The following is a 25,005-nucleotide window of genomic DNA, read 5'->3' as shown; positions in this document are numbered from 1 at the left end:
TCTCATCTCATCCCCCATTGGGCTCCCCCCCCCCCCCTCTCCTCCCTCGCAGTTGTCAAGAAAACTAGTTAAGAAGCCCGGCTTCGGCTTGTCTTGCTTTTACTTGCTTTTCCTTCGCAAGCTCGATCTTTCGACATCGTTGCCGCGCCGCAATCTCACTTCGGGCCTTGTCAGACAAGACATCGATCAGATCTCGGAGACAACATTTCTTTTATTTATTTTCTCTTGCCGATTATATTCCTTATCTCTGGCAAAGGCTACCTCATTCCCAAATTCAATATCGACTGTTCGAAACATTAGGGAACTGGAAAAATACAGAAAGGACGAAAAATTTCGTGCAAAAATGGGGTTCGTCCAGAAATGGAACGCCAAGATCGCCGCCGGCCCGGTTGGTCGGTGGTTCCAGCTCGAGGGCTCCGGTCATGTAAGTCACCAATTCCCAACGACCCGTCTCCCATTCCTCTGAGATGGCCTCACACGCCCGTCCTGCGCAAAATGCGCAGGGCAGCAGGTCCTACAGCGATGAGTGACGGAATGCTAACATGACATGCGTGAAAAGCCCTGTGAGCGCATCGGATCACTCTTCTTCACTGAAATGCGCGCCGGTCTCGTCGCCTTCTTCGCCATGGCCTACATTATCGCCGTCAACTCCTCCATCGTTGCCGACTCCGGCGGTACTTGCGTCTGCCCGCGCACCGCCGACGACTTCACCTGCGACAAGGACCAGGACTACTTGCTCTGCGTGGCAGAGGTCAAGCGCGACATCGTCACCGCCACCGCCGCCATCTCGTCCCTGGCCACCTTCTTCATGGGCCTCCTCGCCAACATGCCCGTCGGTTGCGCTCCCGGTATGGGCTTGAACGCCTACTTTGCCTACTCCGTCGTCGGTTATCACGGAACCGGTGCCGTCCCCTACCAGGTCGCCCTTACCGCCATCTTCATCGAGGGCTTCATCTTTTTCGGCCTCGCTCTGCTCGGTCTGCGCCAGTGGCTTGCCCGCGCCATCCCGCGCTCCATCAAGCTCGCCACCGGTGTCGGTATCGGTCTGTTCCTCACCCTCATCGGTCTCACCTACAGCGAGGGTATCGGTCTGATTGTCGGCGCCACCTCCACCCCCCTCGAGTTGGCCGGCTGCATTGCGAGCGAGCAAGTCGACGGCCTCTGCCCGTCCTCGACCAAGATGCGCAACCCCACTATGTGGATCGGTATCTTCTGCGGTGGTATCTTCACCGTCATGCTCATGATGTACCGCTTCAAGGGCGCCATCCTAGCTGGTATCATCCTCGTCAGCATCATCTCCTGGCCCCGCGGCACCTCCGTCACCTACTTCCCTGACACCCCCATCGGCGACTCCAACTTTGACTTCTTCAAGAAGGTCGTCGACTTCCACCCGATCCAGAGGACCCTCAACGTCCAGGAGTGGAATGTCGGAGGATACAGCGGTGCTTTCGGCCTGGCCCTCATCACCTTCCTGTACGTCGACATTCTCGACTGCACCGGTACCCTCTATTCCATGGCCCGCTTCGCCAACCTCATCGACGAGGAGACCCAGGATTTCGAGGGCTCATCCGTCGCCTACATGGTTGATGCCCTCAGCATCTCCGTCGGTGCCGTCTTCGGTACTCCCCCCGTTACCGCCTTTGTCGAGTCCGGTGCCGGTATTTCTGAGGGAGGCAAGACTGGTCTGACTGCCATGGTCACCGGTATCTGCTTCTTCATCTCCATCTTCTTCGCTCCCATCTTCGCTTCCATCCCCTCGTGGGCCACCGGCTGTGTGTTGGTTCTTGTGGGATCCATGATGGTCCGCGCCGTCACCGAGATCAACTGGAGGTATATGGGCGATGCCGTTCCCGCCTTCATCACCCTCGCACTCATGCCCTTCACCTACTCCATTGCCGACGGTCTCATCGGCGGTGTCTGCAGTTACATCCTCATCAACGGCCTTGTCTGGGTCATTGAGAAGGCCTCTGGCGGTCGCATCGTTCCCCACAACAAGAGCGAGAAGGACCCCTGGACCTGGCGCATTCCTGGCGGCATCCTGCCTCCCTGGGTCCGCCGCCTTGCCAAGGGAAAGAAGGACTTCTGGCGCTCTGACGAGCACCGCCAGACTGCCGCTTCCGAGCCCCAACCCCTGGAGAAGACCATCAGCTCCGAGCAGGGTGGCTCTGTTACCGGAAAGGACAAGGAGATTGGAGAGACCATCACCCCCCACGGTGACAGGTCCTCATCATAGTCGGAGTAAAAGAAGTCGTTTTCGAGGAGTTTTGTGGGATATCAGTCATTTAAGTACCACATTGGGGAATTGGATAGGATACCCGAATGATGATGCAGTTTCGTCTATTATTAATTGCCTTTCGTTGAAAGTACGATAGAACCAATCTAAGATAAATGGTGGATCATCCCATCAGTGTTGATAACCCCATCTAATGATCAGTTCCCGTGGTATGTAATACGTCCGGCTCGCTGAAAAATGCTTGGCTGCACACTCAAGCCTCGTCCGTGTCATCACTGCGGTTGGAGACAGTTGAAGGACCGTTGCCAGCGACATCGAAAGCCTCGTAGGGTACAGGTGTTCCGCCTTCGCCTCCAGCCTGCTCCATGGCTGCCAGCCTAGCAGCGCGGCCTTCCTTCTTGCGCGGTACTGGTGCTAGAGAAGGTATCAGCTTACAGGTTCCCGATGTTCATTTCTTAGCAGTGACTTACCTCTTCCATTCTCCTGCACGTAGAATCTCCGCAGTAAACCGACAGCTTCGTCGCGGCCCCAACCGCCTTCTGCTTCGAAGCCTGGCTCAACGTTTCCACCATCGCCACCTCGGCTCGCGGGACGATTACTGTTGAAGGAACTCTTCGCAGATGCAGAGCTGACCGGCCTTGGAACGTTGGAGGCATTGATCTGGAGCGGCCTGAGAACAGTGACTGGGTTGGGGTCTTGGCGGGTGTCTGTAGAGTTCTTGTGGATGCTGAACACGCCACCAGTTCCGCCAAACTTGTCGTTGACAGCGCCGAAGTAGACCTTCTTGATACCAAGTTGTCTAAGCAGACCAGCGCACATGACGCAGGGCTCGACTGTGACGTAAAGAGTGCACTCCCGGACGATAGAGCGGTCGACCCGAGGATCGAGATGAAGCTTCTGGCCGTAAGGGTAGAGGTGACCTTTCCTAACATACTCGTCGTCGTCGGGGAACAAGTCCGATTCATCGTCAGGAACGTCTACTTTGGAACGTTCGCTGGCCTGTTGGCGAAGCTGAGCATCGACGGCCTCCTCACTATTGTTGGGTCGGTAGGACAGCAGTGCAGACAATGCCATGAATTCAGCATGGCGGGTACCGTTTCGAGTCACGTTCGTGGCATTCATGCCTCTCGCAATGACCGATCCGTTGTGGGCAAGGACACAACCAACGGGCGTCTCGTTGGTTCGCAGTGCTAGTCGAGCCTGGATACGAGGTCAGAGATATTCCATTGCAATGAAGGTACGTCCTAGTCATTCTAGCTGCTTACCATATCCAATGCCTGGTCCATGAGCGCCTGGTGCATAGGTCTCTCGCTGAGAGGCGTGAGCGTGGTCTGAGAAATGGAAGCTGATGATCGCGGCCGACCGACAGACTCAAGGCTCATACGGCTCAAAGCCGCAGCTGGTACGGGGACCACAGGGGCACTGGGCTGGTTCTCCTTGTCATCTTCCAGAGCGGGAATGGAAGCTTTGCTGGAGGATTGTAGAGGCAGCACTGGTACAGTCGACTGACTGTGTTGAGTAAAGACGCCAGCCATTTCTGGGGCTTCTCCCACTGATGTTTGTCCTGCCTGGCTTGGCTGTGTTTGGGCGGTTGTTGTTGATGGTAGTTGGGAGGAGGGGTCTGAGGTGGGTGAGGAGGATGACGGTGGCTTGGAGATGGGGATGAATGAGGTTTTGAGGCGGCAGAATATGTTTTGCAGGAACTTGCTTGTCGAAGCCCGCTTTCCTCTATCTTTGTCCTGCGTTCCAGTTCCAGGCCCAGACTCAGGCCCAGGTCCTCCCGAAGGGACATCTGAAGAGGCAGGAGCGTCCATGGTGAACTGTTGAGGAAGGGACCAACTCGGTGCCTGCCTTTCTACCTTGCCACACCACAGTACTTTCACAAATTCAATCCACTCAGCGCGACTGGCACTAAGGTGCAGACAGCACCTGATGACCTAAAAATGCTGACAATCGTTGCCTGCCCGAAGAGGTGAGAATGGAGGCTATTTGCTCTGTGTATAGCCTGGGTCCAACCAAGTCCGTAGTAACGGGCTGAACTACGGTACTCTCGGCAAGTGGCAAGATATCGAGAGGTTCTAGGACGACGCAGGATATGGCGTATTTCGATACTGGCCCAGGTAGGTCGTTCCAGACTGCAGCCTACCGGGTCAGGTAGACATACACCCGAAGCAATGTAGGGTAAGGTAAGATGTGAAGAGATATCGTCTCTCGCGAGATATTTCTTTGTCGCTGTTCTCTCTGCTCGAACAAGAATCCGGTTTGTCAAGGCCCTTTGTTTGACAATTGACTGGGAAAGTTTGAAGACAGCAAAAAACCGAGTTTTCAACGAGTGTCACAGGAGTTCTGAAGTTGTCTGTTTCCTTGTCTGGCTCTGTTGCAGCAGTCCAGGGCAAGACCGTCTAACGATACTTGTCCTGTTGAAGTCAGGCGTGAAGTAAAGCCTTGATGAGCGCCTGAAATGACACAATTTACGATAATGGGTGCTTGTTTTTTTTTTAAAGGTTGCCCTGACTGGAACCCTGAGTAAGTGGCAGAGTAACAAACAAGGATGACTCAGTCTGGCCGTGGTCAGCATACGTCGTTCCAGGAAATTAAAACAAGTAAACCTGTTTGGCTGGTTTGCTACTCACTATGGCAAAGGTATAGCTTGTTAGTCACGTATCCTCAGCTAACTTCTAAGAAGCCGAGGTTGAATCAGTCTTTGCACCAATCTACCCTAATGTCATGGATGAAGTTTGCATTAGGTGGGAACACATGGTATCACGTGACACTGCTGTCAAACGGTGGCACTGGCCACTTGGCTCCTTTGAAATACTTGAGTGTACCCTTTCTAGGGTACCTTCTCTATGCAGAGATTGAAGATGAAGTTTACGTTCGAGATCTTGGGTGAGACCATCTAGACGACCAGAATAGCCATGTCCACATACGACTGCACATTAATTGAGAGTAAAGACACAGAGGTGTGAGCAAGGCAGTTATATTATATCGCACTATGCTACCACCAAGTTCAACTAGACTATACAGCAGTTCATACACAACTGCTCAGTGTCCAGCATACTGGTTCCAGCCTGTACAACAGAACACGACCTTGCCCGATGATATAGCTGACATGCATCCCATTCTTGAAGAATGCACGCCTCATCAAAAAACAGAGGGGTATCTCGGAAAAACAACGCTCCCAATAGACAGCAACGAAAACACCACGACAGCTATCCTATCCATACAAGCTAGGGCCATGAGCCCAAGCCGCAGGTCGACACAAGATCTCATAAGAAACCTTGCGCGAGGCCCAGAACCCGTATCCGCACCCCGTTAGCCGGGGCTTGTGCGGATTGGTTCTGTCGACAGGTACGTCGTAGTCTCGTGCTGACACAGGAGAGAAGCCTCGCGCCGTCGCTCAAGCCCTGCGGCTTTGGCGTGGCGGTCCCAAGATGGCTCTGTTCCGGTCTCGAGTCATGGAGACTTGAGTAAGAGTGGTAGACCTTGTATATCGCTAGGCCAACAGCGAGTTGAATGAGTCGGCTGGCAAACGCCTGTGCCTCGAGTACTTGCGCAACCAAACCGAATACAGTCACAAGGAGTGCCGCGTATACTAGGCACTGCGACTTGGACAGCCAGTCGACGAGAGAGCGGCGCTTGCATGTCAAGCTACCACCCACAACCGCCTCCGTCAGAGCGTGTACTCCGCCTAGTACAAAGACGCCAGCAGAGGATTGGGTGACGCTTTGCGTGGTGGTGTGACAACTTTCTGATGACCTTGGCGTGGCAAGCTGGAGCTGAGCATCCGAAGAAATACTGCTGGACACTCCGCTGGCAACTGCTCCATTACCATTAGCGCCATTGCCTGTCCTCGTGGTACGCGCGTAACAAGACGCCTCCTCGACGACGGTCGAGGAGCGCGAAGACGCGACGACAGCAGACGTTGGCAAACGGCCGATTACTCCGGGTAGTATGCTGAAAAGTGGAGCAGCATGTACTCCCGAGAGATCGATAGCAGAGCGGGACGTGACATGTGGCAGTGGTAGTAATTGTGGTGAGCTTGGTTGCAGGGCTGAGGTCGCAAGCCGCTGTGAGCGTACACAGCGTGCTGTTGCATTGACGTCGGATAGGCTCGATTGAGACTCAGACTCGATCTGTTTAAACGTTAGAATAAGTTTGGGTTGTGCCGTGCAAGGGATGATACGAACCAGTGAAACCATTGAAACGCTCGGTACTCCAGCACGTTCTGTCACAGACGATGGACGTTGACGGTGACGGTGACGGCGATCTCCGATTCTGGGTCCTCCCAGTGCAGTTCCGCTCACCGATACTCCGCTCTCGCCTGCCAAGTAATCATCTGGCGCCGGTGAGCGATCGAGGTACACTTGTTGGTGAACTGACGCCTGGCTGCTTTGAGGCGAGCCACAGCGCTGAGAGTGTGTGCTCTGAGCCCTGGTAGCAGTGCCAATGTCACTGAGCAGCGCAACATCGTCATCCAGGAAGCTTGGCTCGGGCGAGTAGAGATTGAAGTCGACGTAGTTGCTGATACGTGGGGAGGAGTCCAGGTAAGGGAGCGCCGGTGGCCGGACATCGAGCTCGTCGGGGAATGGCTTGCTGGCAACATTTTGAATGCCATCGGAGCCATCCCGGGACTGGCTAGATACCATCGAGGGAGTAATGGGAGACTGGCTTGACTCGGGAGTGAGATGTCCCGCGGGGTCGAAGAAGAAGTCGTACTCGAAAGGAGTGACGTTGGCGGGCTCGTCGTCGAACTGGACGAAGGACTCCCAAGAATCTGCCATGTTGAGCAAATCGAGGTCCGCGAATGAGGATTCTGTAAATAACCCTGGTGTTGAGAACGATGTGCTTGCTTGTGGTGGACTTTCTGTGGCCACGGGCGAATCCCTCTTCGATGTCTTGGCCTTCTTCGCCAACCGCGCTGGCGCGGTAGTGGCACCCTGAGCTTGTGTGGCGGCACGCTTCTTATGGCTGGGATCGCACTTGACCTTCTTCTTCTTGCAGGCGTCGCATGCCTTGATGATGCGCATCAGATGCGCATGGTCACGCTGCTCCTTGGTTTTGCACCCGCGGGAAGCAGAGTTTGTAACATCGCGACCATCCTTCGTCATGATCTTCATCCCGGGGAGGTGGGAGAAGTCGTTAGCCACGGGCTTTGTCGCAGAAGATGCAGCTCTCTTGGACGACTTAGAGCACACGGATTCCTGGCTGCTGGACATGGGAGTAGATGCAGAGGCCGAGCTAGGGGTAGACTGAGACCAGGACCAGTCGGAGATGACAGGGGAGACGAAGTTGGAGCTGCTGCTCGAGTTTTGCATGGGGCTAGATCCGGCGGAGGAGGTCGCGGAGCTGCTGGATTTGCTGACAACGGGGTAGTACTTGAAGGTCTCTCCGGTGAGCTGGGAGAATGCAAAGAAGTCCATGGAGACGGTGGCGCGCTTCTCCTGGATGGAAGCAGAGCCGGGAAGGTAGGCGTTGACAAGGTTGTCGAGTTCTTGGGTACCCATCTCAGGGTAGAACTGCAAAGACGCGCCGAGGAAAGGCTGAGAGATGGAGAAGCCTTGGAAGGTGGCGGTAGACTGGTTTCGTATCACGCCGGACATTGCGTTGATGGTCTTGGCTACGGAAGGTATGCAGCGAAATGTGAAAGATATGGTGACGGGGGGTCGGATCCCTGTAGCAACTAGGACCGAATTGTTTCCCAGGTCTGTTGAATGTTTGCTAATGAGAGTAAGTAAGTAACTGTTTGAACGGCCTCATATTCTATATCAAACTGCCTAGACTTTGCGTACACCGAATTGAGGTGGGATGAGGAGAGGGAGGTTGTTCGCGTTTACGTGAGAGTAGTACAAGATACATCGTGCTGGTAAGGTGTCTGAATCCCCAGATCCCTACTGAGGAACTACATGCTGCCTTGGGAATCGCGGCGGGACACTATTCTCGGATAGAGATAAAAGCTCACCTTGATAGGAAGCTCTCTTTCGAGGCGATTTCCGATACGAAATTGGTGTAAGCCGGATGATGAGCTTTGATGGGAAATTGTCTTTGGAGACGAAGCTTGCAAGAAGCAGGTATTTTGTCAGCAACTTGGATTCCAAAGTTGGCTGATGGAGTATTGTTGGAGGGAAAAGTTGCGGGACAAGAGACGGGTCAAGGGAACTTCTCCAGCTTCGGAGTAGCTTCACTCGAGTCTGCTAATCGACGTATTTGGCTTTTCAGTATTGAAGAATTGAAAAGAGAAGTTCGAGAGGGAAGCGGGTGAGCCAGGCCGGAGTCATGGATGGTATTTCACTGCTGAGGCCACAACTGGTTGTCCATCGGTACCCCAGCAAGGCGCAGCCCGTGGTTTTGATTGAGCTCGTCGGCGAGATGAAAGCGGTTTAGCGTAATGCGGACGATGTCTGGGGACTAGGCCAATCAGAGTTGCATACATGGGCTTTGAGATCCACTTGTAAGCGTTTCATTGGCCCATATGTCCCACATTTTGTGAGCCGGGCGCTGGGTTTTCGGCGAGTATACTCGTCTCTCATTGGTCAATGACGTCCAGTCTGAGGTCACGTGGTCTGGGTGACTCAACCCATAGCCAATGGCGGCCGCCTGAGGCTTTAGACAATCAGTCATAATCTGTCTGAGGTCTTACTGACCTTCGTTCACAAGCCCCTGCCACAAGCAACGACGTACCAAAAGGTATCCCATACATACCCCGTACCTGTCTCATGCATGGTGACCCCGGGAGGAAGACGTACGGATACAGATGATACCAAAGGTTCCCCAGACGCAGCACAACATATGTATGGAGTACGGATGCTCTCTTCACTTGGGAGGCTGGCAGGATATCAATGGATCCTGTCGTGATCTCGTAAGCGGGGTGGTGCGCGGTGAACCCCACATATCACGAATTCCCTAGCTGGAAAGAGCCAAGATTCAAGAGTGCCAAGTTACGCCGGGTACATGAGGCTTAGGACAGCCAGACTGGAGGAGATCAAGGTACCAATCTGTACTCCGTACAAGCTTTATCTTGCCTTCCGTTCCGTGCCGGAACCTCTCTGGGTTAAGCTTCCAAGGCACCTCTCGAGGCTTCCTGGCTTTGAACCTCTCTGGGTTGCCAATGCCACCACATTGGGGCGGAATCTGTCCGGTTGCTGACAAGTGTGTGGCTGACCTCACCTAATTGGTCCAAGGCAACCAGGGTGTCATACCAGTTAGTACAATACGAATATCCGTACAGGCTGTCCGTAATCTGCAAATGGGCCAAGCACGGTACTTTTGCTGTGTTATGGGCGTGCCGTTGTGACGCTAGTTTGGTCCTTCGGACTTGAGGAAATCCTTTCCGCTCCGTTCAGCTCAGTCGACAGTCAGTAATGTCGTTCACTACCTAGCCCAAGTTTCATATAGTTCGAATGAACGAGGCACAGTTAGCAAGAGAAAACTGAATTCATATACCCACGGCTCCTCACTCGTCCCTGCTTTCTGTTTCTACCGTCAATGAAGAGCACTCGTCTGATGAAATGACGAAACAAAGTTCCCAGCTTGTCCGCTTGCTGGTCAGTCAGGATAGGAGCAGTTGTCGATACGACCACATCCACCAGATTCTCCCCTGTCAATTCTTAGACACCCTGCTGTCTTCTCATATCTCGTGGCCATGTTGCGTTGCTGAAGATATTTTGCCTGTCGAAATTCGAATTCCCGGACTTTGAGACCCTGTCAATGAAGACTCCCTTCAGTATGAGATCATTGCGTCCCATAGGAGTTAGCTTCCTTTCGCTTCTGCTCTCAACTGCAACGTTTGTTTCTCGTGTATTATTTTGCCAATGCCGTGAATCCGTCTAGCATACCGACGGCCTGAGTCGAGAACCTGCCGAACCGGAATCACAACACACCTTAGCAACTGGGCATATTTAAACTTGAATGGCAAGTTTGCCTGGCTCGCAGAATCAGGGAACTCTGCACAGCAAGTCATTGTCACTGGTCATCGGCCAAACCGTCCTCGATCTGAGACTAAGCAGCGGCAGTCAATAGCTAGGAGACGTAACGGCACAATTCGCCTACACGCTTTTAAGATGCTCTACGCGATGTCTTCGTGTCATGTTATGGAACTAAAAGCCTTGCAGTGTTGCTATAGCATGAGATATGTCCGGGGTCGTTGCAATAATACTCGCACTAGATGGAGGTGGAGAGGGAAGGCACAAAACCAGGTGTATGTCAGACGTATCTACGCCATGAGGCAGTTCCTTTCCATTGATCTCTTTGAAAATTACATGTAAGTCTTTGATTATTTCTCGAGGGGGCCGCGGCAGTAAGGTTTGCCCTGAAGTCAGAAGTGGTGTAAGAGGAAGTGCGTGGTCGTTTACACGTGAGTTTACGACCTTGCAAACCTTTGTCTATCTGAAAAGCTCTGGAAATTTGAGTGTCCTTAGAATCACAGCCCTATAATTTAAAAGCGAGGAAGGGTGTCTTCACGAAGAACCTGCCGAGCCCAATCATTTGTTAATAAGTAACGGCTTGATGCCGAGCTTCCTAAATGCTTGCTTGGCCACCGGTCTCAGGCATGTAAGTCGACCTGATAGACACCGCTCTGAATACCTCTATAATGAATAAAACGACGACAAAATATTACCAAGGCCTGTGACGTAGCGGGAAAATTCCTGAGTGAATGGCCCCGCTTGCACGGGTCGAGAGTTCGAGTCTCGTGAGAAATCACTAGCATCGTTACACTTGAGTAATAAGCTGTAACACCTTCGCAGTGATTTTCGAAAGCCCCCCGTGAGGGAGGCTGAGCTTTTGCATTATTCTTACATTCATCAGATTTAAGTGCATACATGCGCAGTCTGCGGTCGGAGCTGTGGTATGGGAGGAGGTATGAACATATAGTGATGGTATCATTTTTCCAGAGGCCTCACCGTTCACCACGTGACCTCTATTCCACACTTACCGCGGCCAGTTCCTCTCCACCGACCGTATTTTCGGACGATATTCGCCCCTGCGTCCCAAGTTTCGGCATATCATCGCTCTCTAGCTATGACATACTTCGATGCTTGATTTGTGGTCATAGAAGAGACGAGGTCGTAGGTGTCTTGCACCACTCGGACAGATTCAACGAAGATTCGCTACCTTGTAGACGTATTGAATAAGACCGAGTCTCACTGAAAGATTTTGTCTGAGCTAGCGCCAATATACGGTAAACTTATTGATACGCAAGTCTAGTTCATGTGACTGACCACAGACTACATGCAAGGCCTAGGTAATGTGGGTAGACTTAGTGGCCCTGGAGAGTCGATATGACTGATGCTGTTCACGAGAAGACGCGCGGCGCAAGTTCAATCATCAGCAGAGGCGAGCGTTTGCACTGGGACAATGGGCAAGTGAGTTAACCATCAATGGCGGACGATGAAGTTCTTATCTGTTATTTCAAGGGGTCTGTCCCATCTACAGCTTGTTGGACTATACCCGCAGCCGTTCATCGGAAATGCTGGGAGGAGTCTCCTAACTGGCTCCGATACGTTCAATTCCCGCATCCAAGGTGCCTCTGATGCAAACTCACTACATTGTTACCATCATGAGAAGAATCGACTCTGGACTGACGGTTCGCGAAGCTCGTCGAGGTCGGTCTCGAGAATTAAAGGCCTATCCAGCCTAGCTAGTATAGTGTTGCAATCCCTCGAATCAATCCAAATTATTCGACTTTCAACCGTACTGCATCCGCGTAGCTTCACACTGGGTACTGGGCTACAATGCTGGCAGCGAAAAATTCCCAAAGATATCCTCACTTTCGTAGATCAAGCGTGCGGCGTGTGCGAGATGCTTCAGACCTGCCTATCAGAAACGCGATATTGAAACCGCGTTTAAAGGGCCTGGATCGAGCGAGCTCCGTGATGTCACCTGTCCGCCCGTATACTTGTCGGGATGCCTCATCATGTTGTGTTGCTGGCCTCGTCACCCGGGTCTTGTGCATCCCATCAAATCGTGAGCCTCCTTGCTCCATGGACCTCCATTTGCCCTTTGAAATCCTGGAAGAGGCTTTTTGGACTCGCCAGCCATCACGTCAATCTCAGTGCCAGCTCTTGCCTCTAGTCTATTGATACCTCTGCTGAGGTTCCTACTAGTAGATATTTCAAGGTTGGCCGGCAAGACTGGCTCTGGGACAGTGCCCATAGCATCTGACTTCTGTGCCGCTTTCCGGCCCCTCGTTGCTGGGTTTTCTAACCGGGTCGCTTTGGTAGACCTTGTGACTGCTGCTTGTTGAACGCCGTCGGACGTCTTGGACAACGAGGAGCCGGCATCAGAATGAATACCAACAGTAACCGGGGCCTCTCTCTGAGGGGTTGCAACCGCGGCCGAACTTTCGAGGGGTACGCGAGGTGGTCTTCTGTTGAACGAGCCAATGATTTCCTTACTTTTCACAGTCCTTCGGCCGAGAGATGCTAAACGCGGGCCTGGATTGATGTTTATCTCTTCTATGTCGTTTTGCCGGTCCGGGCTTCGTCGAGTGTTTCGTTTCCTTAGTGTCCGCGCTGGCGGCAAGGAGTCTCTGGATGATCGAAGATCTTCCTCGTCGGAGATTTCGGGCTGAGCAAGACTCTTAGCCTTAGCCATCTCGTCGGATTGTTTGTGGCCCTCCACCCTATCAACCCTGACATCTGCCTCCGGAGCAGGTTCTGCGTAGCTGCCGTCCGTCGGATGCCCTGGTGAACTTTCGACAGGCAAAACAGACGGTGCTGGAAGACTAGTAGGTTCCGAGGGATCGACGTCTGTCGTGGTCTGTCCGTTTGACGGGCTTGGCCCAGTTGTGGGTGAGCCCAGTCGTCTTCCTTTGTTCTTTGCGGTGGCCTTCCTAGAGACCATCATCAGACCGCGCTTTTCTCTCGTCTTGATGCGGAGTTTGGTTTTTGGTTCTTCTGGATCTGTAGCCTCATTGTTTCGCACCGAAGGCCTTTCTGGCGCCGGCACTGCTAGTATCGAAGAGGTGCTTTCATTCTCCGGGAGATGTTCGCGAATTCCGGGCGCCTTCCTCTTTGCCGTTGCTGGAGCACGAGGTCGCGCAGGTTCGGAAACAGCGTCCTTGTCAGGCTGAGCATCGGTCGCGAGAGTAGCAGCTTTTTGTATGCTATCTTGCGACTTCCCAGTGCCCTTTCTTCGGTCTATTTGCTTTGGGGCATCGACGTGTTTCTCAGGTTGATGACTGACAGGGCCCGGCACTTCTCTAGGTTCTTCGATGATTTCCACGTCCTTTTCCACTGACATGTCTCTATGGACATGCGCACTTGGTCTCTTGAAGGGACTTTGGGCTAGCGAGGCTTCTTTTGCTGGCGCACTGGTGTTGCTTGTGGCCGGAATCTCCGACACGTCTGTGATCGAGGCTGTGGCATTTCTCGCTGGTACTGCGGCATCGACGGTCAAATCAAAGACTGCAGAAGGCTCTGGCCTAGAGGGTCTGACGCTTTTGCTTGGAACAACTGGGCGAGGTGGTGCCTCAGAGGGAACAACGCTTCTTGGTGTCGGTGCTGGCTGACTCCGTACTGGGGCGCTGGCTGACCAAGATGATAGATTGAGGGTTGCTCCAAACAGATTTTGGGCGTAGCCTGACTTGCTGGGCGGCGATGCCTCTCTCTTCCTCCTCTTGGTGGGCCTTTGAGCGTCTTCCTGAGGACTCGAAGATTGCTGAGCTGCTTTCAGATCTTCATATGGCGATGTTTTTGGGATCACAGCCCTTCCATGTGGCCCACGAGGAGTGGTGAAGACGTCAGACAGATGGCGTTGCCGATATTGGGCTTGGGGATGCTGGACTGAAGGCGGTATGGGTGGATGGGGCTGGTTTGCAGTGTTGGCAGCAGAGCGAGCATGTCGCTGTTCAACCTCCTTGGCTCTCTTGTCGAGGAGCTCAGTCAAATCTTGGTCCTTGCTACCGATACACTCGGCGACTTGGACTATGACGGCTCCGCGCTCCAAGTTGAATTCTTCGCCTTCCCCGAAGTCGAAGTCTTCCCGCCAGTGCATATCGCCAATGAAATTTCCTCTTTCATCGTAGACCATAATACGCTTGTTGAACGTATGAAACTTGAGGCGACCATCCTGCCATCTTTTTTGTTTTCTTTTCAGATCGTGAGTGAAGAGGCATAAATGTTCCAACACGGGGGCGACAATCGGGAGTCCAGAGCCCATCTGGCTGTTCTGGTTGCCATTACGGCTGGCGAGAGGCATTGTGATCAAGACGATAGCCGCGGCCAAAAGCAATGAGCAGCATGCTGCCTGTCGGAAGTGTGAAATTTTAGACGGCGATATGCATGTCGTGCCTACCCAATGACGAAGATAGAGGTGAAGCCTGGTGGACGCGACTAAGTTTGGCGCGTGTTCAGGACCAAGTGAGACGCCAAGTCACATGATGGGCACTTCCGGTGCAGTTAGTCCGGCCAGCCCCTTCCTTGCTCTTTAGGTAGGTGCCTCCTCATCTACAAGTTCCTGGAGCTGCTGAGGTAAGGTGAAGCGAGCACTAGGCTGCAGCTTGGATGAAGGAATGGTCCTAAACAAGAAGTGCTTGATGCACCCCGTTCACACCGCAGTGAAGCTGTGGAAAAGTTGGCGATTTCAAATGGAAGTAATCTATTGAGCAGAGAGCGCCTGGGTAAAATTGACGTGATATCGTCTGTCAGGTACCCGGTACGTGGGGTGGGTGTGGTAGGTTCGGACGGTGCCCGCGGCTTCCCTCCCAGTTTCCAGGGTTTGATAGGATCTTCCTGGTTCGCTACGTATATTATTTATGAAATATCTAGCGACGCGTTCAGCACGTGTAAACATTGAATCGAGGGCCCAGGCAATTCAACCAACATGATACAGTTCTCGATGTCGTGGCCAGCTATGTGGTGTGAGAAGTTAACCTGAACGACTCTTGCAAGCCTGCAACATGGGAAAGTCAAGGGACGAACGAGAATTCACATGTGTTATTCCCCTCAACATGGGTTGCCAATGGCCCCTCTTCCTGCGAAGTATTCTTACCTTGCCCGACGGATACCTACCTTACCTTTCGCCCCTAGGTATCTGCTGAGGTATCGACCATCTCATGGCGGGGCAGATCAGGTACCGTCAGGTCCCGTCTGAACGCCAAGCGGGCTGGGTGACTGGGAATGGGCCTTGGCTGTCTTCTTGTGGTGGAAGCCGAGTGGGCTGAACCAGTGCCGGCAGCCGATCATAGCTTCAGTACCTCGGTGTACTTTAGCTACCACAGGGTCACGACCAAGTGACCGACTTCGAAGGACTCAAGTCTCACCGCCTGGGGGGCTTGGTTGCCTGCTGGTTCGCACCAAGGATTCATCATGACCGCCCAGGTTTGTGTTCCACGGGGCATAGGCCAGACCATCTGTGCCTATGGTTCGTTCAATTGACCAGAAAGATGGAATCCCCTGGTCTTGTCCAAGGCAATCGCGGCACGGCACGCCACAACCAACCTCAGCCAACCCCAACCGGTTGGCAGTGACTCGATGTTATTCGACTTGGGGCTGCTCTGCCATGTCTTCGATCTTGTTCCTTGTTTCAGTCCCGGACAGCGACACCCGGACAGCGACACGAGGCCGGTTCTAAAGACACCTAACTACCCTCAAGTGAGGTAGCAGTGAGTGCTGTACAGAGTACCCGGCAATGACACATAGCTAAGGTAAAGAATCCATCGACACGAATAACAACAGCATGATATATGTCCACTCCACAATGGCCGAGCCTCGTCTTGCGCATGCTGGGCTCTTCCATATGCTGACCCGGTTGGCTGGGCTGCCCGTTTGTGCCAAAAAATATTGGCGGCGTAATTAATCCCGGCCCCCAAATTGCTCTGCTCCCCTCCTTGAAGTGCCAAAAACTATTCATTCCCCGTACAGAGTATTCGTTCGTAATTTTCTCCGCTTCTATGCCCTCCTGTCCAGCGTCGGGTCTAGCCAGTCATCAGTCCAAAGGTAACCCTCCACATCCCGTCTTCACGCAACCGCTACTTTAGCTAACCTCACTAGGTAGCCAGACACAGCCTTATTCGCTGCTCTTCACCCAAGTATCTACCTGCTTTACCTATCAGTGCTACCTACCTCACATAGGTAGGCAGGAGCATCCCGACAACACGGCTCGTCGGCAAGCTTGAGCCGTTGCTACTCGTCTGCGCACCGCCGCTCTCCTTCTTTACTCCTCTCAAGAATCCAACCCCTCCTCTATTCCTCGACCAGCGCTGCGACACAACCTCGCCAAACGCTGCCATCAGGCCCCGGCCAACCCCTCCTTGCCATACTTCGTCGCTTGGTCTACAGTGGAAAAGTGTAAACATTCGCCCATCCGTCGCTCCATCTGCGCCTCGCCGAGTGTAGCACCGCACTATCACTTGTCCCCGAGATCGGAATAGTCGCCACCTGCAAGCGAGCTGCTCATCCTTAATATGCAGTCCATGCAGAGACAATTCGGCAAGCTCATGAACAAGGGCCCCGGGGACAATGCCAAAATTGCTGCCGTCTTACACGACTACGAAGATGCAGACAAACTGCTGGTCAAGGTACCCAACTCCCACAGACCTTAGCCTGACGAGGTCTTCGTGTGTATTTGTGAGAATTTTGACTCATGGGCCCCACGGTGCTAGATTATCGAGAACACCAAGACCCTCCGCGAAGCATGGGTCACCATGGCCACTAGCCAGTGGGCTATGGTGAAGGAGTACGAGGGCTTGTACGACCCAATTGTTGGTGCTTCGGAGGGACATGGCCGCCCCAGCGTCACGACTCCCCAACTGCAGCTCGATCGCACCTTCAAGCTTAGCGGCGCCTACTCCGATCTCAAGGACGAACTGATCGAAGAAGTGGTAGCCATAGACAAGCAGGTTATTGGCCCTGCCACCGAGGCCCATGAATACATTCAGCCCCTTCGCAAGACAATCAAGCAGCGGGAGAACAAGAGATTAGACTATGAGAAGGCCCAGGAGAAGGTCAAGAAGCTCCAGAAGAAGCCTGGCAAGACGCCCAAGGAAGACGCTGCCCTGTCAAAGGCCGAGTTCGAAATGACTTGCGCATCCGAGGTAAGCACTTTATCGACCAGGTCTGAGTCTTTGCATTTGACAAATGTTGGTCGCAGGAGTTTGAAGTTGCCGATAGTCACATCAGGGAAGCTCTACCTCCGATCATTGAGGCTATCTTCACACTGATTCCTCATATTCTGGCCTCTCATGTGACGATCCAAAACAGACTTCTCGGGCTGTACTACACTGTGCTTCACAACTATTGCGAAGATCACGACTTCCCTTCTCCTCCACCCCCAATGGAGAGCGTAATATCAACCTGGGCAGCATCTTTTGTCCCCATTCAAAAGGAGGTCGAGGCTATCAGTTGCATAGCGCATGGCAAGAATTGGAGGCAACCAGTAAGGGTAGGGGACGATGGGCAGGGCAGAAAGTCATCGACATCGTCAGCGTCATCACGCAACGGCTTTACACGGACGCCTTCTGGCATGAACGAAGGCACGATACCGACCCCTAGAACGATGCGAATACCCTCAAACAACGGGGGAAGCCGTCCAACTATGGCTCGGGATCCTTCTCCTCAGCCCAGCCCGCAGTCGAGTAGTACGAATGTCTCCCGGTCTCAGCTCGGACTACCGACCGATTTCACAACAGCCACGTCTCTTGGGCAGACCCAGGGCTCCCCCAATGTGTCGCCGTCCTACTCACGTTCCCAGTCTGAATACTTTGGGCACCAATCGGGGCTCATCCCGGGGCAGGGGAGTCTGGCAGCGAAGAAGAAACCGCCGCCGCCGCCGCCAGCCAAGCGCTTCAAAGCGCCCGAAGAGTTTGTCGTTGCGCAGTATGACTTTGCTGGGGGGAATGGGGATCTGAGCTTCAACGAGGGAGACATGATCAAAATCGTAAAAAAGACGGACACGGATCAGGATTGGTGGGTAGGAGAAATAGGCGGCGTACGGGGCAGTTTTCCTGCCAATTATTGCAAGGCTGCTTGATACGCGAGGGCAAGTTTGTACTTGCCACGAATCTTGGGCGAATAATGCTGGGTGAATATAATTATTCAGACATTGAGCAAAAACGGTCATAACGCATTTCATCAAAAGTAATCATTGAACAACAGCAAGGTACAAGTAATGTCTTGATCATTTTGTCCCTCCTCCCATTCTAGTCTATATCCGCCATACTCTATGTCTAGTCTTGAGCGAAGGGGACAAAGCAGGAGTGGAGTGAAGAAAATAACGCCGATGCGAAGATAAGCCCGCCCGAATCTAATCTCGTAACGAGTGTGATAAACGCCGCAATCTATGCAATGACAGATAGCTGCCTCGGCTTCAGATGAATCATCCACCGGGAAACACCAAACCATTCTTTTTCCCCCAATCCTAAATAAGAAAAATCAAGCTTTGCTGTAATAACCAGAGGGTATCATAACCATAAACGATCGTCTTGACCTTGCCGACTCCATTTCGTTTCCTTTTTTGTGTCTTATCTTCCTCCCCTTACCATCTGCTGTCGTCGTACTGAGATGATGTGGTCCCGGGTTGGACCACGCCACCCGTCTCCAACGCCACAAGCATTGGCATCACTTTTTGCCACTTTTTTTTTTCTCAGAAAACTTGCGGACCCGCTTCCACCGCCGGCGAAGTGGCTCCCTCCCGGCGAATACGGTCTTCCTCGGCCCGCAATACTCGGGCAATCTCATCATTGCGACCCCGATCGAGGTATCCGCCCTGCCCCACCCCTCCTTCCAGATCCATCGGCGTCACGGGTCCCGGGCTTCCCAGTGGCAAAAGTCTCGGTGAGATGGGCTTGTGCACGCCGGTGCTTCCGATATGGTGTAGGCTCGTCAAGGGTACCCCATTCAAGGTAATAGTGGAGCTGGGAACCGCCGCGGTGCCTTGACTGGGCGAACCTCCAAGCACTTCGCTCGCCGCGATTCTCGCCTGGGCAATCATGTCTCGTTGGTATTGTTGAAGTTTACGGCGGACTTCCGAGTCTTGCCGTGAAGATGACCTGAAGGCCTCGCGCGTGGGAATGTGACCCTCTGATCTTGTTGACGATACACGGCTCGGAGGCCCGGAAGCCCCTATGCGACCGTCTTGGCTACTGCTCTGCTCGTAGTTCGAAGGGTAGTACTTGCCCATTGGCAAGGATGTATCGTGAACGCCGCTGGGGAGGTACGAAGTGACAGGTGTGTTGACGCTGGATGGTCCTGAAACGTCGACAGCGCTCATGGGGGAGAGGTGGATTGATGGCGCCATGGCTGCAGATCGGGAAGCGCCACGGAGGTCGGCTTGAAAGGAGGAATCGACAGTGAGAGAAGAGGCCTTATGCTGAGGCAGTCGACCTTCGGTTCTGGTGGATTGAGGGCGTGAGGTAGAACCCTTGAGATCTTCGTGGAACGAGAAGTAACCACTGTGAGGCAGTGTTAGCACATAATACTTGATGTTTCAGTGTCAAAACGAAGTGATTACGAGAAATAGCTAGGTGGAAGCTAAAGTGGATGGACAGAAAGTGCAAAGAATAGAGAGTTTAGTTTGGCTTGTTCGGGAAGGACGGTGAGGTGGCGGCGGGATGGGAAATTATCGCTTACCCAGGGACGTCGCCACGGGCTGACAAAGGATCGGGAGGTGTGGGCGTGCAGGCAGGAGCCGAGTTTATCTTTCGAAGAGTACTAGTCGTGGGAGATAGGTCAAGGGGAATTGAGCGAGTTCGATTATATCGTGCAGATTGAAGAGAAGATAGGTCGAGAAGGCATGGTGCGGATGATTCGCCTATTAAGAAGAGCCCCAAAGGCAGATTAGTCTCGAGGTATCCTCTTGAGAACCTAAGCAAGGAACATGGATATGTAAAATTCCGATCAAGCGTCTTGGGCCAAAAAGAAAAAATGAAATGCGTAAGGGGAAGGAAAATACACTATGGGCATGACGCAACGGTAAGGGTCCCTTGTGGCCATGCGAGACGGGAACGAACTTTCTGGGAGAGGATGAAAAAAGGGCTTAGGGCCGGGGGTGACCCCGTCGATAACAGAAATGAGAGTGAATGATGACGATGTTCTGCCATTTAGCGGGCAGGGTCCGTCCCGGCCGAGTGAACCAAGGCCGCCGCTTAGCAGACAAACAGTAACTCAGCGTTCCCAGCCCGTCCGGCCCCTCCCCACCACCTCAGCCTGGAAGCATCGCAATCCCATTACTTCACCGCGTCAGTTCCGCTCCTCATCCTCCGAGGGGGGCGGACCAGACCGAACGCAGTGAAGGGACCTCATGCTGACACCGACGGAGCGTTTGGTGCGTCCAGAAGACAACGCGGTGGCGCGCCATCCCCACTCCCCAATGCCCCAAAGACACCACCTGATTCCAGCGGCACAGCCCAAAGGTTTGGAAACGTCAGGCATGGAAGGCCTTGGGCCTTTTTGCACACAATGCCATAGTTCTCAGGGCTTTGGTCTCTGGTCATGCTGCAGCGAGCGAGCGAGCGGACGAACGCGAGGTAAGCACTACCAGCACCTCACCCTCACAACACACGCAAACACTCGCACACGCAACCATCAGGAGCGTAACATAATGGTGGACTTTAAGAAGTCGGTGACTCGGTAATGCGTTGAGTTGAGGTAACTGATGGGGGCGTTGCGCCGTCGTCATTTGACCCTAGCCAACTAGCTTTCCTGACTCGTCACAAGTCTGGGGACCTCAGTGCTGGATCGACTCGCTGAAGCACTGGGCAATTGGCGCCAACGTCCGTCCTTGTCGGCGCCGACGTTGCGGTGGCATTGACGGCCGGGTGCAGGTACCGGAGTGCATGACAGAAAACAGAGGCCGATGGCTCAACCGAAATTAACAACAGAGGAACAGAACAACTCACAGCCCCAGATGAGACATATAAAGGGCAGAAAATAGCAGACACCTGGGGCAAGCCTGCAATTGTGAACTGAAAACGCATGGAGTAGGCGGGGAAAGGGTCTCCAGAGCTGAGGTTGGAGATAAATCAAAAGTGGGAAACAAGTAGATGGCATAGAACAGCGACCTGACATATAACAAACAGTTGAAACATACCTTTGGGAGAGTACAAGTCGGGGGCCGTTGGCATTTTGAACCCATCCTCTCCTGACTTTGAAATTTCGTGCGCTGGCGTATTGAGCCCGGACATGAGCAGGTCGTCGGCGTCGGAGCGAGATCCTGTCGAGACCACCGATATATCTGAAGAGTTGGACAAGGTTCTTCCAGTCATTGCAGGTCGGGACCGCGCCCGCAAGTACGCTGGCGGTTTGAATGATCGACCCAAACTCGCCATGGTTGATTCCTCCTTTACGATGTCGATGGTTTCTAATGCCTGTGACAAATATTGTTCATGCCATGTGCCGTGCCGTGTCCCTTGTCGTATAAGGTACTTGGCGCAGATACTGCTCACAACCAAGGGTGGGAGGAAAATGGAAGCTCGACCGAGCTTGAGTAGATGAGTTTGAGGCTCTTGTTGGTGCCGATGTCTGCGTCTTCGTCTTTCGTCTCGAATGAGGTGTACGTGTGGTCGTTTTCTTGGCCAGCCTCCCTCGGTTTGAATTCTTTTGCTGGCGGGCGTTTGGGCTTCCAAGGCTCTCTCTTTAACTGCACGTCGCCAGCCGGGCGCAGGATCAGACCAGAGAAAGCGGGTAATTTGGTGGATATGTGAGGCCTGTGTGGAGGTGGATATCATGTAGGAGCAAGGGCATGCGTGTGTGCGGTGAGGGAGACAGTAGTCGCTTTTTCGTCCCCTCCCTCCGTGTTGCAGGTGATGGATTGCGGCCTGACAGGGGCCCTCTTGCAATTGTGGAATGAATGGCTGCGATGTGCTTGGACTTGTGCCTCTGGCGTATCTTTTGCCCACGACCGTGGTAAGTGGCAGTCGCTGTTGCTGGCTTTGAGTTGTTTCGTGTAGAAATGGCCAAAGTCAGTCGGCGCAGCCGTTGCGATGGTGTAGTTGATGAAGGAAGGACAGTAACGGATTTAAAGGCATCCGCTATTATTAGAGTGTAATGCTTCGCTCCTTGAAGGCGTTCATTCAGGGCTCGGCTTTGGTTCAGAAACCGGCTGGGACTCGTGTTGGGCAGACTGCAGGGTCCTCTGCGTTTGAGGACAGAAGAGATGATCTTTCTGCAAAGGGTCAAGAGAAATGGATTGCATCGAAGGATCAACGAAGAAGGCGCGTGGAAGGGTGTTGGTGTCTGGGTGTAGGACTCCGTATCTCACATCTCATAAGGGTATCCGTAATGGTGGGTGGGTTTTGGTGGGATGGTGCGAGATGCGGAGGCCGACCAAACGGAATGAGAGAGGCAAGGGGGGAACGGTTTCGAGGGTCTTCCGTTGCTAGCTTATTGAGGGCCTGTTGACTGTTGGCCGTTGATCCAGGTACCTTATCTTGCCTTGGCCGTTGACCGTATTGGAGGGGTCCAACACCGTCCGACCCGAGTGCCGTAAAACAAGTACGTACTTCGATAAAGCTTTGGAACCTGGAAGGTGGAAGGGAACGTATTCGGGTGCCTTGGGTGCTTGGGTATTATGGAATGAGTAACATCTTTTGATTGTCAGTCTTCCGTTAACTGGATATCGTAATTAATGATCTCATTTTTTTTTCTTACAGTCGTTCTGTTGTTTGACCATGCCATCTAAGTGTATTGTCAATTTGAGCATCCGTACGTTCCACATCCTTCATAGTTGTCTCTCCCTTCTTCTTGTGCCCAAGATCGGGCAGGCACCGTCTTTCCCGCAAGATGTCTTGCTTGGTAAAGCTACCTCTCACCTGCCTTGAATTGAAGTATGTACGTATCCATTGAACCAGACCCGTCACGGTAGGTAGATATCCGTGCGAAATTGCGCATCTGTTTGACAGTTACGATGCGAATGCTAAGGCAGAGAGGACCAGAGGGCCTTGCCGTGATAAGATTTCACGTGGTGGCTCCTTCGATTGTCAAACATCTACGGACACTGCGATTTGAGGTTTCTAATTGAGCAAGTGCGAGTTACCGTAATCCTCTGACCTTCTATCCACACTCCAAAAGGTGGATTCAGCTAAGCTGTCTTACTGAGGTTGGCCATAGTCATCACATAACCTACACTATCTTGACTTACATCAAGAGCCAAATCATCCAGCTAGCATGGAACTGCTGCCGTCGATCTCTCCCGTCGATCGACGCCGGTTTTCTAAGCCTGACGAGAACCACATCAAGGCCGCGGGCACGTCCAGTCGACCAAGCCCTCAGACAACATACGAGCAGCTTGGACCCCTTGATCTGTCCTATCCCATCTCGTGGCCCGCAATGCTCGATCCGGACAATCTCGCACATCATTGCTCAGGTGCACCTTGAGGCTCCTATGTTGGTGTGTGAGTGCCGTCAGAGTAACGACACAACCATGGTGTGCTAACCAGTTACGCCGGACCCCGGATGATACAGAGGAGAAGATCGTTCTTAGCAATCCCGATACCCATGGCTTAGAGCCTGTGGCTGCGTGAGCAGGCGAGTGGCAATATCACGTATGTCCATAAAGGTGAGAGTATTCTCCTATTGGGCTGTAACGGTGGCCGCTGATTCAGACGGTTTCCGTCTGCCATCCGTCCCTAGCTACTTGCGGTATCTGAAAAGCGATCAAAGTACTTCTCCAGCCGAGCAATGCCATCAGAAAGGATTCGACTGTACCACCGTGCCACTTGAGGCACCACTGGAGACGACCCACGCCGGACTAAGAGACAGTTGACGTTCGGTTGAATCGGTTCAACGCTCCCGCACTGGCTAGCCGGAGTACGCGGGACAGGAACCGACCGACGTCCAGAGACGGCATTCAGCAGTTGTCTCTTTTACCCCTCATGCTCTCTCCTCCACTTGCCGCAGTACGGAAAGAGTCGTGTGCGAGTAGCTTTCTCCCTTACCGTTTACGACCCCCCTCCGCCTACAGGCTTTCGGTCCTAGCCGATGAAACCTCCGCATCGTCGGGCGTTTATGACTCTTGACTCTGTCCCGCTGTTACCACAGGCGGGGCCCACGTTGGGAGAGGCAGGGAGCGGAGGCTGTCTTGTTAGTGTACATAACGCTAGAGGAGGACCAGAGGCGGAGGGTCTTGGGATGCCCACTGGATTCATCCATGATCCAATCACCCAATGCATGTCCGGGGCTTGATCTCTGAGGCTTTGAATCGGAAGCAGCAAAAACAGTGCTGATCTTGCCGCCGATCGCTACTATCTTCTCAAGTTTCAACAGCCGCAGGGCCCCATGTGCTTTTTAATGGGTCGACTGTTGCCCAAGGTTGGAGGCGTGTGAAAGGATACAGCGGATGTCACGAAACGGCGAGTCCTGCCGGCTCACTCTCATGCCCTGGGTCTCCCGGCCTTGGTCGATACTGAAGTCTCACTTTGCCGACTGCCGCCTTCGCTGTCGTCGGTCGCTCTGACTCTACAACAGGGAGCGTCAAAGCGCACTGACTTCCCCGGGTCTCCTGTAGTTTACATCCCGTTTGCGGCTCTCCAAAGGTGGGATGAAGATCAAGCCTCAATGATGTCCGCCAACAAGTGCTCTGCTCGTTCTTAATCTGACAAAGACAGAGACCTCATTCCGCTGGTATTTGCGGCCCAAATTTCCAGTTTCCGAAGCGTCAATACGCGAGGACCTCTCCGGGGCGATGGGCCTGCTCAAGATTGTTTGGCCGAAAAGTTTTCTGAAGCGCGCCACCCCTCGCCAATATCTCGTAGAGATAGCCAGCGACGAGCGGACTGTCAGGGTCGCCACAGACACGACGTCACAGCGCAGTGGATGCGCGACGTTGCTTAGGTAGTG

At 53.2% G+C, this 25,005-nt stretch overlaps 8 protein-coding genes across 8 annotated transcripts; 3 read left to right on the top strand and 5 right to left on the bottom strand.

Moving 5' to 3' along the window:
• On the top strand, window positions 1–2,422 carry BDP55DRAFT_674787 (permease). Its single transcript, XM_060575680.1, has 2 exons — window positions 1–424; window positions 560–2,422. The coding sequence occupies exons 1-2, from the start codon at window positions 344–346 to the stop codon at window positions 2,231–2,233; spliced, it is 1,755 nt and encodes a 584-aa protein (XP_060425993.1). The 5' UTR covers window positions 1–343; the 3' UTR covers window positions 2,234–2,422.
• Window positions 2,423–2,486: 64 nt separating this feature from the next.
• On the bottom strand, window positions 2,487–3,768 carry BDP55DRAFT_559477 (cytidine deaminase-like protein; the record flags this gene model as incomplete). The annotated part of the gene is made up of 3 exons (XM_060569902.1): window positions 2,487–2,647; window positions 2,704–3,433; window positions 3,499–3,768. 3 exons carry the CDS (start codon window positions 3,766–3,768, stop codon window positions 2,487–2,489), a joined length of 1,161 nt encoding a protein of 386 aa, XP_060425992.1.
• Window positions 3,769–5,502: 1,734 nt separating this feature from the next.
• BDP55DRAFT_731870 (uncharacterized protein) lies at window positions 5,503–7,836 on the bottom strand (the record flags this gene model as incomplete). The annotated part of the gene is made up of 2 exons (XM_060579879.1): window positions 5,503–6,369; window positions 6,424–7,836. 2 exons carry the CDS (start codon window positions 7,834–7,836, stop codon window positions 5,503–5,505), a joined length of 2,280 nt encoding a protein of 759 aa, XP_060425991.1.
• A 5,914-nt stretch (window positions 7,837–13,750) lies between these two features.
• BDP55DRAFT_522188 (uncharacterized protein) lies at window positions 13,751–14,431 on the bottom strand (the record flags this gene model as incomplete). Its single annotated transcript, XM_060567781.1, has 1 exon — window positions 13,751–14,431. A coding segment is annotated over one exon (681 nt), but the record flags the coding sequence as incomplete, so codon positions are not given.
• A 1,961-nt stretch (window positions 14,432–16,392) lies between these two features.
• On the top strand, window positions 16,393–18,253 carry BDP55DRAFT_282738 (SH3 domain-containing protein). The gene is made up of 3 exons (XM_060566488.1): window positions 16,393–16,751; window positions 16,836–17,267; window positions 17,324–18,253. Exons 1-3 carry the CDS (start codon window positions 16,638–16,640, stop codon window positions 18,200–18,202), a joined length of 1,425 nt encoding a protein of 474 aa, XP_060425989.1. The 5' UTR covers window positions 16,393–16,637; the 3' UTR covers window positions 18,203–18,253.
• A 75-nt stretch (window positions 18,254–18,328) lies between these two features.
• Window positions 18,329–19,823, bottom strand: BDP55DRAFT_674764 (uncharacterized protein). The gene has a single exon (XM_060575679.1). The coding sequence runs from the start codon at window positions 19,466–19,468 to the stop codon at window positions 18,815–18,817; it is 654 nt and encodes a 217-aa protein (XP_060425988.1). The 5' UTR covers window positions 19,469–19,823; the 3' UTR covers window positions 18,329–18,814.
• BDP55DRAFT_282749 (uncharacterized protein) lies at window positions 19,258–22,055 on the bottom strand. Its single transcript, XM_060566489.1, has 2 exons — window positions 21,260–22,055; window positions 19,258–19,622 (listed from the first exon to the last, which is right to left on the bottom strand). The coding sequence occupies exons 1-2, from the start codon at window positions 21,894–21,896 to the stop codon at window positions 19,438–19,440; spliced, it is 822 nt and encodes a 273-aa protein (XP_060425987.1). The 5' UTR covers window positions 21,897–22,055; the 3' UTR covers window positions 19,258–19,437.
• Window positions 22,056–23,654: 1,599 nt separating this feature from the next.
• On the top strand, window positions 23,655–24,040 carry BDP55DRAFT_282604 (uncharacterized protein). Its single transcript, XM_060566487.1, has one exon. It carries the CDS (start codon window positions 23,714–23,716, stop codon window positions 23,930–23,932), a length of 219 nt encoding a protein of 72 aa, XP_060425986.1. The 5' UTR covers window positions 23,655–23,713; the 3' UTR covers window positions 23,933–24,040.
• Window positions 24,041–25,005: the final 965 nt, after the last annotated feature.

The sequence above is a fragment of the Colletotrichum godetiae genome (genome assembly GCF_030913485.1).
Source record: "Colletotrichum godetiae strain CBS 193.32 chromosome Unknown BDP55scaffold_42, whole genome shotgun sequence".
Lineage (NCBI taxonomy): Eukaryota > Fungi > Ascomycota > Sordariomycetes > Glomerellales > Glomerellaceae > Colletotrichum > Colletotrichum godetiae.
This window is presented reverse-complemented; position numbering and strand designations above follow the sequence as displayed.